This window comes from Lathamus discolor, chromosome 1, assembly GCF_037157495.1.
Source record: "Lathamus discolor isolate bLatDis1 chromosome 1, bLatDis1.hap1, whole genome shotgun sequence".
Lineage (NCBI taxonomy): Eukaryota > Metazoa > Chordata > Aves > Psittaciformes > Psittacidae > Lathamus > Lathamus discolor.
Window position 1 is genome coordinate 103,757,212 of NC_088884.1, and position 16,974 is coordinate 103,774,185.

The 16,974-nt window shown below is 41.6% G+C and overlaps 1 protein-coding gene across 8 annotated transcripts in view; it reads left to right on the forward strand.

Annotated features, from left to right (window-relative positions):
* KLHL8 (kelch like family member 8) overlaps nt 1–16,723 on the forward strand; it is a 21,221-nt gene extending 4,498 nt beyond the window's left edge. For 4 of the 8 annotated variants that reach the window (XM_065688909.1, XM_065688936.1, XM_065688918.1 and 1 more), the window contains 10 exons: nt 659–902; nt 4,929–5,477; nt 8,009–8,195; nt 8,872–9,015; nt 10,783–10,894; nt 12,597–12,765; nt 12,839–12,910; nt 13,335–13,494; nt 14,475–14,676; nt 15,148–16,723. In XM_065688909.1, coding sequence (XP_065544981.1) covers nt 699–902; nt 4,929–5,477; nt 8,009–8,195; nt 8,872–9,015; nt 10,783–10,894; nt 12,597–12,765; nt 12,839–12,910; nt 13,335–13,494; nt 14,475–14,676; nt 15,148–15,271 — 1,923 coding nt within the window. In that variant the 5' untranslated portion in view covers nt 659–698 and the 3' untranslated portion in view covers nt 15,272–16,723. Of the gene's footprint in view, nt 1–39; nt 182–658; nt 903–4,928; nt 5,478–8,008; nt 8,196–8,871; nt 9,016–10,782; nt 10,895–12,596; nt 12,766–12,838; nt 12,911–13,334; nt 13,495–14,474; nt 14,677–15,147 lie in introns of all 8 variants that reach the window. The other 4 variants (XM_065688926.1, XM_065688947.1, XM_065688965.1 and 1 more) reach the window with 3 other exon arrangements.
* The last annotated feature ends 251 nt before the right edge of the window (nt 16,724–16,974 follow it).

Genomic DNA, 16,974 nt, shown 5'->3' on the forward strand with positions numbered 1-16,974 from the left:
CTTGTGCCCTGACCTCCCATCTCTGCTTGCTTTTCTAAGTTTGATAGTGAGGAATAGCTAGGGACCAGAACACCAACTCTGCAGTCTGAAACAGCTGCACTCTGGGAACAGCAGACATATCAATATTTCTAAATGTTTAACTTGAACAAGAAGATTGCTGACTTGCTCTCAGCAAACAGTGGTGAGCTATAAACAATGTGTGCTTTGTTTTTTTATTCAGACAGTTACCGCTTCATGGAAAGTGTCAAGCAGCTGTCTGCAAGGAATAACAGATGATGTTATGATTGAGGCACTTCCTTTAGTTTCCTTAGGATCAGTCACTTTCCTTGATGGTCACTTCACTCTTAGCATAGTCTCTTTCAAGAAGCGTGGGCAACAAGTTTACAAACAATGGCTTTTCCTAAAGCTACAAGCATAGGATTCCTGACTGTGTGTCTTTTTCCTCCTTCTCCTCCCACCTTCCTAAGTAAGATTATAGGTACATATTTATAATATGTAATCACAGTGTTAGGTACCAGGAGTACCTAATGTTTCATCTGCTTTTTTTTTGTGGGGTTTTTGGCTTTGGCTTTGTGGGGTTTTTTAAACAGGAAAATGAACAGAACTTAACTGCATTTTAGGACTTGGTTCCTGATGGGCTGGATTTTTGTCTTGACAGGAGTTTTTGAAGATTCATGCAGTGAAAGAAGAAACAGCCAATGGCTTCAGAATCCGTGGTCCCAGAGCAGGGAAAACAACATCTGGTAAAGGGAAAAAGGCGGCAGCAGCAGCAGACTAGGTCTTCCAACAGTGACGGTGAAGATGACATCTTTGTATTTGAAGCAAATGAGGCTTGGAAGGATTTTCACAGCTCTCTTCTTCACTTCTTTGAAGCTGGAGAGCTCTGCGACGTTACACTGAAGGTGATACTGTCATACATTCATTGCATTTAACAGTCTGAAGATTAAGCTGTGAATAAGTGTGCTGGAGCTGGCTTTGAATTTGGGCACGGGTATGGAAGCCATAGAATACCTACTGAATCTGAGGCATCTCTAGATATGTTTGTGGGTTTTTTTCTTATTTAGGAAGTTTACAACTGAAATGTAAACACTTAAGTTCTTGACAGTCTGAGAGAGGAAGTTCATGACTTTGACCCAATTTGTCTGCTACACAAGTTCCCACAGTTGATCAGTATATTACTGTGCAGTTTCAGATTCTTGTAGCCGCCTTGCTGTGACACACTTTCATCCCCAATTTTATGTCTATTTTTGCATTCTGCATTGCTTTGCTAAATCTTTCCTGACAAACAGGATTTCTGGAACAAATTTAGCTTCCAGCATTCTCAAAGGTGAAAAAAAAAAGAAAAGCCAACAGTCAGTTATGTTCTACAGCTGATGAAAGAGTTAAAGGAGGAAGAGGAAACCAGTTTTATGATTCTTGCATAACATTGCTTTTATGCATTCTTTGTAAGTCATCTGTATGTTACTTATATCCTGATCACAATAAATTTATATCTAGCATCTGTAATAGTGGTTGCCAATGCCTACAAATATGAAGTATTAGTTAGCTGGGCATCTTAGTAGTGCAAAATAATTATTTAAGAATAAAAGCTGAAAGAGATTTGCTCCAAGAGCAAATGACAGATGCTGTCAAGAGAAATCGTTTGTCTGCCACTTTTACTATTAGATATTAACAGAGAAAACCCTTGACAGATGTGTGTCATTGGTCCTTCCCCAGTAGGCAGCTCATCTTTCTAAAATGCTTGGGAGACAATGGGAATATGTGCGAGGAAGAGGGTGTCTCTCCCTCCTGCTCCAGTGGACAACAGGAGTAGACTAAGCAAGAATCGTAAAATCATAGAATAGTTAGGGTTGGAAAGGATCTTAAGATCATCTAGTTCCAACCCCCCTGCCATGGGCAGGGACACCTCACACTAAACCCTCTCACCCAAGGCTTCATCCAACCTGGCCTTGAGCACTGCCAGGGATGGAGCATTCACAGCCTCCCTGGGCAACCCATTCCAGTGCCTCACCACCCTAACAGGAAAGAACTTCCTGCTTATATCCAATCTAAACTTCACCTGTTTAAGTTTGAACCCGTTACCCCTTGTCCTGTCACTACAGTCCCTGACGAAGAGTGTTCCTTTCAGATACTGGAAGGCTGCTATGAGGTCTCCATGCAGCCTTCTCTTCTCCAAGCTGAACAGCCCCAACTTCCTCAGCCTGTCTTCATACGGGAGGTGCTCCAGTCCCCTGATCATCCTCGTGGTCCAACTCTGGACTTGTTCCAACAGTTCCTTGTCCTTTTTATGTTGAGGACACCAGAACTGCACACAATACTCCAGGTGAGGTCTCACAAGAGCAGAGTAGAGGGGCAGGATCACCTCCTTCGACCAGCTGGTCACACTCCTTTTGATGCAGCCCAGGATACGGTTGGCTTTCTGGGCTGTGAGCGCACACTGAAGCCGGCTCAAGTTCATTTTCTCATCAACCAGCACACCCAAGTCCTTCTCCGCAGGGCTGCTCTGAATCTCTTCTTTGCCCAACCTGTAGCTGTGCCTGGGATTGCTCCAACCCAGGTGTAGGACCTTGCACTTGGCATGGTTAAACTTCATGAGGTTAGCATCAGCCCACCTCACAAGCACGTGGAGGTGTTCTGTTCTGCTTTGCAACAGGTATTTGGTCATAAGCACTGAGCAGGCACTAGAATAGGTGCAGTGGCTCATAACAGTTCAGGTAATGCTCATAGGACATGGAATGACAATACTGAAGCTGCTCCAGACAGCATGAGAGCCATGAAACAGAACTGGCCTGACTGCTCATCATCAGGTCTTTTTACATATGTCATTTTAAAAGGTGGTTTGGGGAAGAAGGTACATGTCACAACTCTTTAACAACCCTCTTACCTATTTTTGACCTCATCCTTACTTTTATCTCTTTCCACTCACCCTTGCAAAAAAGGTAGAAAGTCTTATTTTATCAACATAGTTAAATGTATACTCTTGCTAGGGAAACTTGGCTTGTAAAACACACTTTACTGTGGCTGCATTTTAACTTTCCCTAAGTTAGGCTTTTATTAATGTCCATTTGTATTATTCGTGTGGAGCTACTTCAGTAATTTAAGAGAATTAGATTGCTTGACTTGGCTTCCAGTCTACAAGTGGAGCCTATGATCAATGGAGGCTAGAGCAGCTGTGTACATCTTACATAAAGCTTCTGAAATCAGTGATTTTCAAATAATTAGTAATAAAACTGGAGCTAGAATTTTCTGGAGGGCTTGATTTTTCTTTCTGTAGTGCTCAGCCATTTCTCATGTTTTAGGACTAACTACTGAACTTTCTGCTTTTGTGCATGACCTCTGATAGTGAGCAGTTCTGTTATTGATGTTGTCAGGCCAATTACTGATTTAACTGCTGGCTGTTAAAATATGATAGTTACTAACTGGAGGGGAATTCCGATTTCAAAATACCAAGAACATGCTAGATATTTTAAATGTAACATTCAAAAATTCAAAGGAAAGATCTAATTAGATAGTGGGAGGATGGAAAAAATAAAAATCTCTGAAGGTGAAAATGGCCTTGGAGCTTTCCCTGATACAGCAGACCAGCTGGTAGCATCTTTTTGTATCAGAACTGTAATTAGCTGGAGTGCTCCTGTAACAGTGACAAACTGTGGGGGCACGCTTCCTCTTCTCTAAAGGTTTAAAAAATGGAAATTCACCTACTATAATGCTACTGTCATATGGACAGCTCCATGTTAGAAGGTGGAGAGTGGCAGATGCATACTATCTGCTTTTCTCCTGTTGGTTCGGGTTTTTGTTCACTTGGTAGGTCTGTGAATTGTCCCTTCTGGAGTGATCTGATTAACTCTCACTGAACCATCTCTTTTTTCCTCTCTTTTAATCTGTGTATTCTTTCATATGTGTTTGCTTTCTGTACTCGATTTACTACTCGCCAGGCAGGTTCTGTGTGTAATAATATACACTTTTAAGGGTAGAACTACTGTGTATTGAATTAGAGCTAGAAAAAAAACTCCAGATCATCCTGTACAATGCAATACTTTGTTGGTTTTTTTTTTTTTTTTTGAAATTGCAAGATGGCTCAATAACACCTTCATCTGAAAGTGAGCATGTAATTCAAGTCTGTCAGGGAAACTGGTTACTTAAGTCAGCCATCCCCTTACGTTAGTGCAGACTGCTGAATGACAAATGCTGTAAGAAAGCACTCCTGTAATATAAATTAGTAGTGGATTGTTCATTTACCTTCAGTGTTAACATTCTCATTTTAATGTAATTGAATTCTATAATTTTGTTAGTGAAAAGCTTATTTTGCACATGTTCTGATCAGGATTTTGAAAAAGACATTGTCTTTATGGGGAATACTCTATCATTTGTAGCTAAACACCTAAAAATCTTGAAGTGATTGATAACTTTCATCAATTCCTGTAATAGCTGTTACTACAGTGGTTTTACAGGAATTTGCTTCTATAAACAGCTTTATCAATTCCTCAACAGTAATACAAGTCCTGAGGGTTAAATTAAGTAGCCTAAAAATATCACTTTACAATCCCCCCGTCTCTGAATACACATAAAACAAACAAGAGCCTAGCAGTCTTCTGTCTCCAAGATGCATCTAGAAGGTTTCTAAGGATGTTTCGTTTAAAAAATAGGACACAGCTCTAAAAGAAAAGTTCAGCACATCAGTGCTATTGCTTTCTTGCGTTACCACGCTGCCCTACTCAGGCAGCCAAGTTACAACTCAGATCTGATTGGGATACATTGATCTATGTCATAAGTACAGGGCAAATGGAGTTAATTTGTTTCAACAAAACACAGTAGCTCAATGCATATTGAATTCAGAATTCTTATTTCAGCTTAACTGTCCATCCTTTCATAGCTGAAACTGACAATCCCATAAAAGATTGGGGTTTGTTTTGTTTTGTTTTTTTCAGGTTGGTTCAAAATTTATCTCCTGCCACAAACTGGTGCTAGCTTGTGTTATACCTTACTTCAGAGCCATGTTCCTCTCAGAAATGGCTGAAGCCAAGCAGACGGTGATCGAGATCAGGGACTTTGATGGCGATGCAATAGAAGACCTAGTGAAGTTTGTGTACTCCTCCCGGCTTACTCTGACGGTGGATAACGTCCAGTCTCTCCTGTACGCTGCTTGCATTCTGCAGGTGGAACTGGTAGCAAAGGCATGCTGTGAATACATGAAGCTGCATTTCCATCCCTCCAACTGCTTAGCAGTCAGGGCATTTGCAGAGAGCCACAACCGCATTGACTTGATGGAAATGGCAGATCAGTATGCTTGCCAGCATTTCACAGAGGTGGTGGAGTGCGAAGACTTTGTGAGTGTGTCACCACAGCACCTCCATAAGCTCCTGTCCTCCAGTGACCTGAATATTGAAAATGAAAAGCAAGTTTACAATGCTGCTATCAAGTGGCTGCTAGCCAATCCACAGCATCATGCTACATGGCTGGATGTAATACTTGCCCAGGTAGGGCAGACCAAGGTTCCTGGTGTCTGTCTCGTCAATGGTTTAGATTTATAATTAACTGTTTGTACTTAGGTAGACCTCAAGATTAAATATGTTCTTACCAGTTGGTGACTCATCTGGTATTTACAGTTGTGAGTTGACAGTGGAAGCAGGTTAAATCTCTTTAATATCAGGAAGAAGCTGTATTCTCCAGTTTCTGTAGAGAAGAATATTCACTTTATGCTCATGGCTGGGAGGTGGGGAACCAACAAAAAGCTGCATCTTCGTTAGAGCAGAAACTCCTTAGATTTACACATAGTGGAGAGCAAAGCCATCACTTCACTTGGTTTGATACTACTGCAGCCTGAAATACTCACTTGCCTCGCTGGTAAGAATTGGTACTTAAAAAAGGAGAGCAAAGCTGTTGAGGAGGTTTTTTACATAGCTAGAAAAGCTGTAAGCGAGATGTGTCATATCAAGTTGTGCTACTTCTAGAATATTCTATATATTTAATTAGCAAAAGACCAAGACGTGTTAGCCCTGTGAGCAGCCTAGGTAACATACTCTAGATCTTTCCGTGTTCAGTAGACTAGCGCTACTGGTTACCTGTAGGATCTGAAAGGAGTTGGCAGTTTAATCATCTAGACTTGATATGAGTCTGCCTCTTCTGAAAGAAACATGGGTATCAAAAGGTCACTCAGCTGAACTTACATAAACTCCCTCAGTTATTCAAGATCTTTGTGTGCTAGTTATGGGAGTTTAAAATACAGTAACTGAGACAGGTATGGAGAACCTGTGCTGAGGAAGAGGGAGGTACATGCTATGTGCTGCAAAATGTGCTATGATCTTAGCGGGTAAGATCAACTGTGCTGTTTCAGGTGTCACGGAACTCCAACTTGAATATTTTGCATTTGGCAGAATTGCTAATATTGAGGTCATATGGGTAATGAGAGGTCTACTGACATACTGCTGTCATTGTCTTCATGCATCATTTTTCACATTTCCTGGTAAAAAGATCACAGCTGTGTATTAATGGTCTCCCAAAGCCTTTCAGTTTCATCTAGACAAGCATAAGATTTTTTGTACACATAAACCCTTCTTTAGTACACTGGAATTAAATTCACAGGCAATGTAATTTTTGATTTAAAAATACCCCAATTTTTATTACCCAGTTATGCTAGCAGAAGGGATTTACAGCTTTATTCTAGTCATGAAAACCACAGTCTAGAACAAAGCAATGAAAAAGTAAGCCCCTTCCTGTAAATATGGGTTATTTGCCACAGTATATGGAGCAATCAGTTGATCTGAACATTACTGCTAGGAGAAAACATAACAGGGTTTCTTGGCAGTTATTATCCACATCATAATCAGCCTTACAGGTTTTGTTGTTACAATGAGGCTCTGAATTTGTCAGCCTTGAGTTCTTACCATCTGAGAACTAACCTCACAAGTCTGTTAGCAGGGCTGTCGTGCTTTTAATCAGCCTAAAATAAGCTGAGCCAAAGTAAATGAAGAAGTGGAACTGAAAGCAACTGGGCAAGAAAGAACTGGTATAGACCATGCTTACTTGAAGACAGGGACACTTGCCAGCCATAGAACAGCACTATCCTGCTGCTCTGAGAAGCACCACAGATACTGGACTTCTTCACCATTGCCTCTGAACTGATTGGGAGCTGCTTGACAGCATTGACTCCAAACCTTAGGAAGTCAGATGGTGGTTTACTTCAGTTCCTCCTACTGACACACATCCCACCTTTGTGCCTGATTGTACTTCATAGTCCTCACTGTTTCTTTCACATGATAATGTGAAGATAAATGAAAGTTTTGCTAAAATAAATAGAAAGGGAAAAGGACATTTCAAGGCAGTCTTGGAGAAGCTGACCTTATTTCATATCTGCCCTGTCACTGGGGATTGCTCTGGGCAGTAAATACCTGTAGTGGCACCCAGAAAGACCCTTCCATTCCTCCACCTGGTCACCAGCTCTCTTCTGGGAAACTACAGGAAGAAAACAGAGAAACAAAAAATTAGCTGTCAAGGTGGTTTTTTGTTTGGTTTTGGTTTTTAAATCCTGTAGTCAAGTCCACACCAGAGAAAGGTGTTACTACACTAGCAATACCTCCTCGATAGAAACTTAGTTCATGCTGATAATGTTTTCTTTTTGACTTGCCACCCACAGAAAATGAACCATTCTAGCAGAAGGCCTCTTTTGCTGGCATAGCAATGAGCTGGAAATCAATACCTTCCTCAAACTAACCTGACATGGGCTATCCTGGTAGAGTCACAGGTACTGCCTCCATCACTCCAGGCAGGTGCCTGGGCCACGGGACAGTTCTCCGCTGCTGCTTAAATGCGAATGGTTGTAGCAAACATTTGTCACTAAAAAAGAACTGTTCGTACCGCTCTTACTCTGGGAAGAAAATAAGAAAACCTCTCTTTTTAGTGAAGTGCGTGGGGCTGCCAGCTGACTCAGAAGCTCCATCTGTTATGCATGTCACTGTAAATGGTGAGACTCAGTTCAGCCAGTTACTCCAACTGTGTTCATTTCTGTTAGGTACGGCTGCCTCTCTTGCCCGTTTGTTTCCTTATGGGTGTTGTGGCAAAGGAAGAGATTGTCAAGCAGAATCTAAAATGTAGGGATTTGCTGGATGAAGCAAGAAACTACCACCTTCGCCTGAGCAGCAGGGCAGTGCCAGACTTTGAGTACTCCATTCGCACAACACCAAGGAAGCAGACTGCTGGTAATTAAATGTGTGTCTGATTATCCAGTAGGAAGTGGTATGGAGAAAAGGCAGCACATCTGTGCAGGGTTAGCTGGCTTGGTATAAATGATTGTTAATGACTTAATGCAAAATTGGGAAAGCCACTGGTCACCTCTCTGGTAATTAGGTAATGTGCTGCATTTTCCTAGCAGAACTTTAGCAGTCATTTTCTTTGTTTAAATCATTATTTATCCTAATTAACTCTATCTGCATTAAAGCCAGAACTGTTAAGTGTGGTATGACCAGGCAGTGTGCTCAAAACTATACTGAAAACAACAGACACTTACCTTTTGGTGTGAAAAGGTTGAGCTAACTTTTAAACTCTTGGGCTAGCCTACATCAAAAGTAAGTGATGAATATTAGACTGCAAATCCTAATTGTTATGTTTAACAAAATCTGTTTATCTCTCTAAGCAAAATCACAAAAAGCATATTTAAAATGTGCATTTTTTTTTTGCCAGAGCACAGATAGTTAATTGGCATGGCAGCATGCCAAGCAAAGTCCAAAATCCAGCATCCAGCTATGGAGAGCAACCATACCGCTTGGAGTGAAATACAGCTTCTCCCAAACTGCATAATTTTCAGTGCACTCTGCTCTACAACTTTATTCCCCTTCTTCCTGCTATTTTTCTGGAAACCTGTTTTGTCTTCTTCAGGTGTGTTGTTCTGTGTTGGTGGTAGAGGTGGATCAGGCGACCCATTTCGCAGCATTGAATGCTACTCTATCAGTAAGAACAGCTGGTTCTTTGGCCCCGAAATGAACAGCAGGAGAAGGCACGTGGGTGTGATCTCTGTGGGAGGTCAGTAAACCCATTCAAGCAACCCTGATCAAAAGGCACTTGTTTGGTGGAATTGGTACTTTTATTACTTGTAGTACTTCTACTTGTTTAACTTGAATATTCCTCAATTTAGTAAAGCTTCTTCCCATTAAGAGGTTTTAATTCTGAAACAATCTGAGAGCAGCCTTACTGAAAAAAACATAACTGTAAACTGAGAGAGCTGGGGTTGTTCAGCCTGGAGAGCTGATTCTTAAAGGGGACTTATAAGAAAGATTGGGGTAGGCTTCATAGTAGGGCCTGTAGCAATAGGACAAGGGATGCTATTTTTAAATAAACTGAAGGAAGATGGATTTTTTGTTTTTACAATGAGGGTGGTGAAACACTGGAACAGGTTGTCCTGCGAGGTAGAAGATGCTCCATCCCTGGAGCAGGGTCAGGCTGGATGAGGCTTTTTGAGCAACCTGATCTAGTTGAAGATGTCTCTGCCCATGGCAGGGGGGTTGGAACTAGATGATCTTAAGGTCCTTTCCAACCCTAACTATTCTGTGATTCTATGTTCCTGCTCATTGCAGGAGGGTTGGACTAGATGGCCTTCAAAGGTGCCTTCCAACTCAAACTAGTCTATGATTCTATGAACTGTATACAGCCTCTTGCCTTAATATGTGATTTATTTTTATAAATCCATTTACAAAGAAATGGCCTTACACAGCAGAGTTACCCAGAATTTGATACTGCCCATATTAGCTCCCTTCATACTTAAATCTATACAGTCAAGTCACGAAGACCATAACTCTTCCAAGGAGAGACCTACCTTTATTTTCAGGTCTGCAGCTTCTGAAACCAGATCCATGAAGTCCAGGGCAGCTTAGCACCCATGATCATAGAATCACAGAATGGTTTGGGTTGGAAGGTAATGAAATGATAAGAATAAACTAGCGGGGTGTATTGTGCAGAATTTGGGTTGGAAACCTTAAAGCTCATCCAGTTCCAGCCTACCTGCCATGGGCAGGGACACCTTCCACTAGACCAGGTTGTTCAAGCCCCATCCTACCTGGCCTTGAACACTGCCAGGGATGGGACAGCCACAGCTTCTCTGGGCACCCTGTGCCAGTGTCTCACCACCCTCACAGTGAAGAATTTTTTCCTAATATCTAATCTAAATCTCCCCTCTTTCAGTTTAAAGTAATTTTCCCTTGTCCAGTCACTACATGCCCTTGTAAATAGTCCCTTTCCAGCATTTTTGTAGGCCCCCTTTAGATACTGGAAGCTGCTCTAAGGTCTCCCCCTGAGCCTTCTCCAGGCTGAACAAGCCCAGCTCAACCTGTCTTCATAGGAGAGATGCTCCAGCCCTCTGACCATCTTCATAGCCTTCCTCTGGATTCACTCTAACAGGTCTATATCCTTCTTATGTTGGGCTTATGATGCAATTTTCCTTGTACACGGTAGCCCCTGGGTTGCTGCAGCAGAACAGCAATCTCCCCCATAACCCCTTAGAAAATCTGGTGAGACTGATAAAAATGTCCAAAAATGATCTGACCTGCAGTACTCAAGAGATATTTTTTTGTCTACATAACCTTAAGGTTTGTATAACAGTCCACATTAGAGCAGATTTCTGGTTGAATACAGCATTTAAAAACATGAAGTCCATACTTGTTAAAATCCTGATACTGAAAACATTTGAAAATGTTAAGCTTTGAGCTTTTTGCCTCCAGGCAGGCAGATATTACATAAATGAAAAGTGAAATATTGCCAAGCAATATCTGTTTCAAAAGATGTTTATGTGTTCAGGTAAAGTCTATGCAGTAGGTGGACATGATGGAAATGAACACTTGGGAAGCATGGAAGTATTCGATCCTCTCACAAACAAATGGATGATGAAGGCATCAATGAACACGAAGAGGTACATGTCCTGTGATCCAAAATTTGAGCCCTAGTCTGTGACAGATGATTTTTTTGCTGATGTTGAAAATAATCCTGTCTGTCCTGTGTTTTTGTTTCCAACCTTTGCTGTTTTTAGGATTCCTTTTTTTTTTCTTATTCTGGGGCTTCATGCTAATACACAGCTTGATTTACTAGCTGTACAGCAAACACAAATCTGCATCACACTTGCATCTATCACATATTTGCACAAAGTTCTGCATAACATACTGTAAATATTTCAGTGCAAAACTGCATAATCCCTGATTGTGTTTCTGCTTTGGCTTTCTTTTACTGCTCTATTTTCCTTTTCTTTTTTCTTTTTCTTGAGGGGCTAGCTTTTGGAGCACTGAGCTCTTCATAGTCCAGCTGTGCTTACATTCTGATACCTAGGGCCTTTTCTGCTATGCGTAATAAAGAGCTCAAAACTGACTAATTGTTTCTGTGGGGGTTTTTTGCTCTTTTTAAGAATGAGCAAGACAAGTGCCAGCAGAACATGCACAGTGAAATACTTCATGCCCAGGAAACAAATAGCTGCCTATGCTTTTGCCACAAAAGGCCAGAAGAACTAAAACATTGAAAGTCAGCCTGAGGATTTTTCTTGCCTTTTGACATTTAAGATTCTTTTAAGGAGCTACTGGACTCACAGATCTTTTTGTTTCTGCCATCATTTAAATCAGCCTCCTTTGTTCTACATTCCATTTTGTTATTTGTTGTTTGTAAAAGCATCACGTAAAAGTAGGATTGAAATAACGGAGCATGGCTAAGTCCTAAAGCTGTGGCCTGATCAAAGTAAAGACCCAAGCTCCTAGAAGGGGCTTCTTGCTTCACTTCCTCCCTTCTGCCACCAGCCAGGGCATATTTTCAGCAAACTTACTGCTTACATTATAGACCATGCTTTTCATTTTGTAGTACTGATTGTATGCTCCTACTGGTACATTCAGTAGAAAAAAAATCCGACAACTACTTTAAGACAGACCTATTGGAAAATAATAGAATGGAAGAAATTGCAATTAAATCTTGCTAGAGGTCAGTCATCAAATACCTGGCACGGGTTTGGATTTTAATACGTATCAATATCACCCCCCCAAAATCATCCCAAAGCATAGCAGCAGCTATACCAACAAAGTTAAAATCAGCAGGTTATGGTTCCCCATCAGATACAACAAAAAAAGATATAAAATATCAAATTCACTACCGGCATGGAGAAACCCAGGTAACTAAGACAATCTCATATATCCAAGCATATAAGTAGAGGACTTGGGCTATAAGTGACACACAGTCAAAACAGTATTCCATACCTCCCTGCCTTTAGGGTTTTATTATTTTTGAAACCGGAGCTTTGTCTTTTTGCAGTCTAAAAATATTCTAGCTGCAACAGTCCTGTTCATGGGTCACACAGTAACATACAGGTACGTGGGAAAGCTGAGGTGAAGGTGAGAGAAAACTCAATGGGAGGCTGCAAACATAGAAAGACTTTGAGGATAAAGCTGCAAGCCTGGCACACGTGTGCCTGCCACAGTGACTGGTCATTGTTTATTATAAATTGCACTTTTTAAAACTTCATTACTTTTTCTCCATAGTTTGAAGCAGGTGCCAATCAGGTAACATTGCACTTCATGTGTCTTTCCCATTCCCTTTTTCTAAGGGTTTGCACTGAGGTATTGATCCTATGGTTTTCTTAGGAGAGGAATCGCGCTTGCCTCTCTAGTTGGCCCCATTTACGCAATAGGAGGTTTGGATGACAACACTTGCTTCAGTGATGTGGAAAGATACGACATTGATTCCGATTGCTGGAGCGCGGTTGCCCCAATGAACACTCCGAGGGGAGGAGTCGGCTCCGTAGCCCTTGTGGTAAGTGACTTTTTCCTCCCACGGTGTGGCCAACCAAGGAGCTGACCAGCTTTTCAAATCTTTTACAAGGCAGAACACAAACCAAAATGCAGCTGGTGGGTCTGAGCACCTCCAGTCATCAAAATCCTATGGAACTGTGCACAAGGTGAGGATATTTAGGATAATACTCATATCAAATTGAACTACATGCCCTGTTTAAGCAGTATTTGAGGTACTGGGGGCAAGTAGCCAGACCATTCTGACATCAGGCTAATGCCTCATGTCTCACTCAGAAAACTGGTTTGTCATGGTTACTATGTTTAAAGGTAGTGAACACATCTACACTTAAATCCCCTTGATACTATGTATACTCTATAGCATATCTACAGTACTATGTAGCTTTTCACTTCTTTATTTGCAAGAGAGCATCATTAGATAATGAAGTTTGTTGCTGGAATTTATTCATAGAAGTAAATAATTGGGGCTGTATGGATATACCACATTTGCCTATAATTGTAACAAGGCTTATGAAAAGCTGAGGAAATAGATATACATTACACATAATCTTTCTTTATACAACTGTTTTCCAGAACCATGTTTATGCTGTGGGTGGCAATGATGGTGTAGCATCTCTTTCCAGTGTGGAAAAATACGATCCCCATTTGGATAAGTGGATAGAAGTGAAAGAAATGGGTCAGCGAAGAGCCGGCAATGGTGTCAGCGAGCTCCATGGCTGCCTGTACGTTGTTGGTGAGTAGAAAAGTGGTATTCTGTAGTACTCTTTCTGCCAAGTACTGGCATTTGGAAAAGGTTGTTTATAGAGGAACTGATAGGTAGGCCTGACCTGTACTTTGTGTTCTTGGGCAGGAAAAGAAAGCGAGCACAACAAGGGCACGCTTACATGAAAGGATGTTAGTGAGGAAATAAAAAGCAGTTCCTAACCCACATTTCAGGGTGCCTATACTGCTCAGGACAGTATGTCCATACAGAAAATGCTCTTGAGATTCACTAATCTTGAGTTTCCTTTAGGAAAATTATTAAGTTCACATACTTTCAAAGCACTCTATTTATATTTTGAGCTTAAACAGTAGCTTTTTCACAAAATGATTACACTTACTCCACAGTTTGTTGTCCTAGGCCTGTCTTGATCTGCCCTACGTTGCACTTACCTGCTTTCCTAAGAGGAAGATGCCAGGTAGATACACCATAGTGATAGCTGCAGTGTTCTGCCTGGTGTATCATCATAAGTGATTAAAGAAAGCTTTGAGTAAAATGCTCCTCTGCCAGCTGCCCCGGCAAGGGGAATGCATCACTGAAGTCTAATTTGAGGAGTTTTTCCCTGGTGTTCAGCAGTGCTGTAATTTGAAACCACCACAAGAGGGTGCTTAAGCCAAAGTAAATCAGGCCCATCCTTTTACTTGCCTTAGGTTTTTTCTATTCCAAATTAGAAGTTCTTCCATTGTAATGATGTGCTAAATGCATTTAAGGAGGAAAATAATAGAAACACTTCTCCTTGCAGATTGAGTAGAACACTGTCACACCGGGTGATGCTTACACAGTGACAGGAGGGAGGGCCATTAGATTAATTTCTAGAAGCTTGTGAAATTCATGTAAAGAGCTGGAGCTGGACACTAGCCCACTGAATGCCAAAAATAGCCTGATAATGCCAGGCCTGGATATCACTGGCACTCGAAGTGGCTTAAAACTGACAATGTGATGATTCTTTGCAGGTGGCTTTGACGACAACTCTCCGCTGAGCTCGGTGGAGCGGTTTGACCCGCGCAGTAACAAATGGGAGTATGTGGCAGAGCTTACAACTCCGAGGGGTGGTGTTGGCATAGCGACACTGATGGGTAAAATCTTTGCAGTTGGAGGTCATAATGGCAACGTGTACCTGAATACAGTGGAGGCATTTGATCCCATAGTGAATAGGTAACTTAAAATGCTTTATTTGGCTTAAGACAATGAAATCAGCCTATATGAAAACATAACATAATAGAAATAGCATGCAGCAGGAGTCTAGCTGCTGTTTCCTGGTAGTAATTGAGTAATATCCATGACTAGCTACATTTATGCCACTAGATTCTTCTTGTAAATACTTAAGCACCTCCTCCTTCTTCCTCCTTCTCCATCCCTTGTCCTCTTCCCTTCATTCACAGTGAGAATCTACGTAGTTCTGGTTGTTTCAGTCTGATTTCACACTAAATTTACTAGTGAAATAATAAGAATAAACTAGCGGGGTTTATTATTGTGCAGAGTAAACAGCTAGGTTGTATTATAGAATTTCAGATGACTTTGGAAGGTCCCTTCCAGCCCACACTATTCTGTGATTCCAACACAGAGAAGAAATACTCAGAAAGGACAGGAGCTTACTTTTTTTGTTTCCTCTGCCATCTTCTTCAGGTGGGAACTCGTCGGCTCCGTCTCGCACTGCAGGGCAGGGGCCGGCGTGGCTGTGTGCTCTTGTTTCAGCAGCCAGATCCGGGACGTGGGCCAGGGATCCAGCAACGTTGTTGACTGCATGTGAGCTCTGCTGCTTCCTCTGAATTCCAGAGGAATGTGAGCAGGGAGGCACTGCAGAGCTTTTAAACACAGTGTTTTGTATGGTAGCTTAAGAAATAAAACCAATACATTTTTGTTGTGAAAATGTTACCTTCTGCAACTGTAAAGCTTTTGGCGGCTGTCTACCAACAGTGATACAGAAAAGCCTGTGAAAACATAGAATACAAGTGTGACTCAGGAGAGAACCTGCCAAGAGCTGCAATCATCCTGTTTTTGAGAGGCTCTAATTTTAGAATCATTTGAGGCAGCTGCTGCAGGAACTCTGTTGAACTGTAAACCAGGCATGGGTGAGTGAGGAGAGAGGGCAGCAGGTGGTACTGCTGAGCCTTACCCAACAGCTCTGCCACATGTTTTCTGGAGAACTCAAGTAACATTTAATAGAACCCATTTTCAGGAATATAGTCTTAAACATTTCCTAATTACAAGATCTTTGTAATACAAAACATCTCAAGTTTTGGAAGGTAATGACATCCCTGTTGCACACTAAGGTAACTGCCCACCTCCCAGGGGGCCACTGGCAGCAGTAGAAATTCCATCTTTTCCATCTGAAACCTGTCTTTCCAAGTACTTTCTCAAGCTAATACATTTGTTAGAAAGCTTGAAAAGATCCTTGACGTGAGTTTAGCCATGGGAGTACTAGAATTCTCAAGTCTTCAATGAAACTTGTAGTAACTTCTGCCCCTCCCTGCCCAAGGCAAGTTTCTGTTTAGATATCATTCCTGAAGTAACCAGTATAATTTGTCCTAATAGTGTATGGAACTGTTGGCTTCAGTGGTGTCTGAATCACCATTTTTATACAATTGGGGACACATAAGAAAAGTTGCAGTATTCTGTTAAGACCTTTAAATACAACCCGGGAGGTGAGATGTCCAGTTTCAGTATCCAGTAGTTGTAACTCTAGAGGTACTGGCTCTTTTAAGGGAGTTGGGCCAGGAAGCTTAGCCTCAAAACAGGTAGATGACTTAAAGCTTGCGTAAACCAAAGACAATCACTGACAAAAAGAATTGGAAATAAACCAGTACTTACATAAAAAATTTAAGTAGAAACTCATCAATGCTGTGTACAGAGGTGTCTTGCATTAAGCCAGAAACCCTGCATTCTGAGTGAAGTACAGCTGGAAAGACAGCAGATTCCTGTTCCTGCATCACCTTGAACAGAACAACTGACAGTTCTTTGTGACCAAACTTTCACCTTACCAGCTTGTTCCAAGTGACCAGGAAGAGCAGCAGACTCCTCTGCATTCAATACCAGGACAGAGGCAGGACAGCAAGAGCATAAAGCACGGGCATGTTTTGCTGTTGAGTTACTGTCATTCAGCTTTTCTGTTTCATGCGGCTTGCACTTCGGTAGCGCCCAGGGACAAAGTGAACGGTACTGTGAATAATGAACCATTGCAATAAATTGTTTGTACTTCAAAGCACCTTGTTTATAGTGCAATCGGAGCGTGCTGTTGCAGGGAAACATTACAACACTGAGTATTTTTACATAGTGAAAGTTGTCCCTGCCCGTGGCAGGGGTTTGGAACTGGATGATCAGTAAGGTCCCTTCCAGCCCAAACCATTCTGTGATTCTGTAGTTCCCAGTAGGAAGGCTTTGTTAGCAGGGAAGATCCTGTGTTACAGCCACAAACTGTACTACCCTGCTACTGCCCTGCCTCTGTGCAAGGAC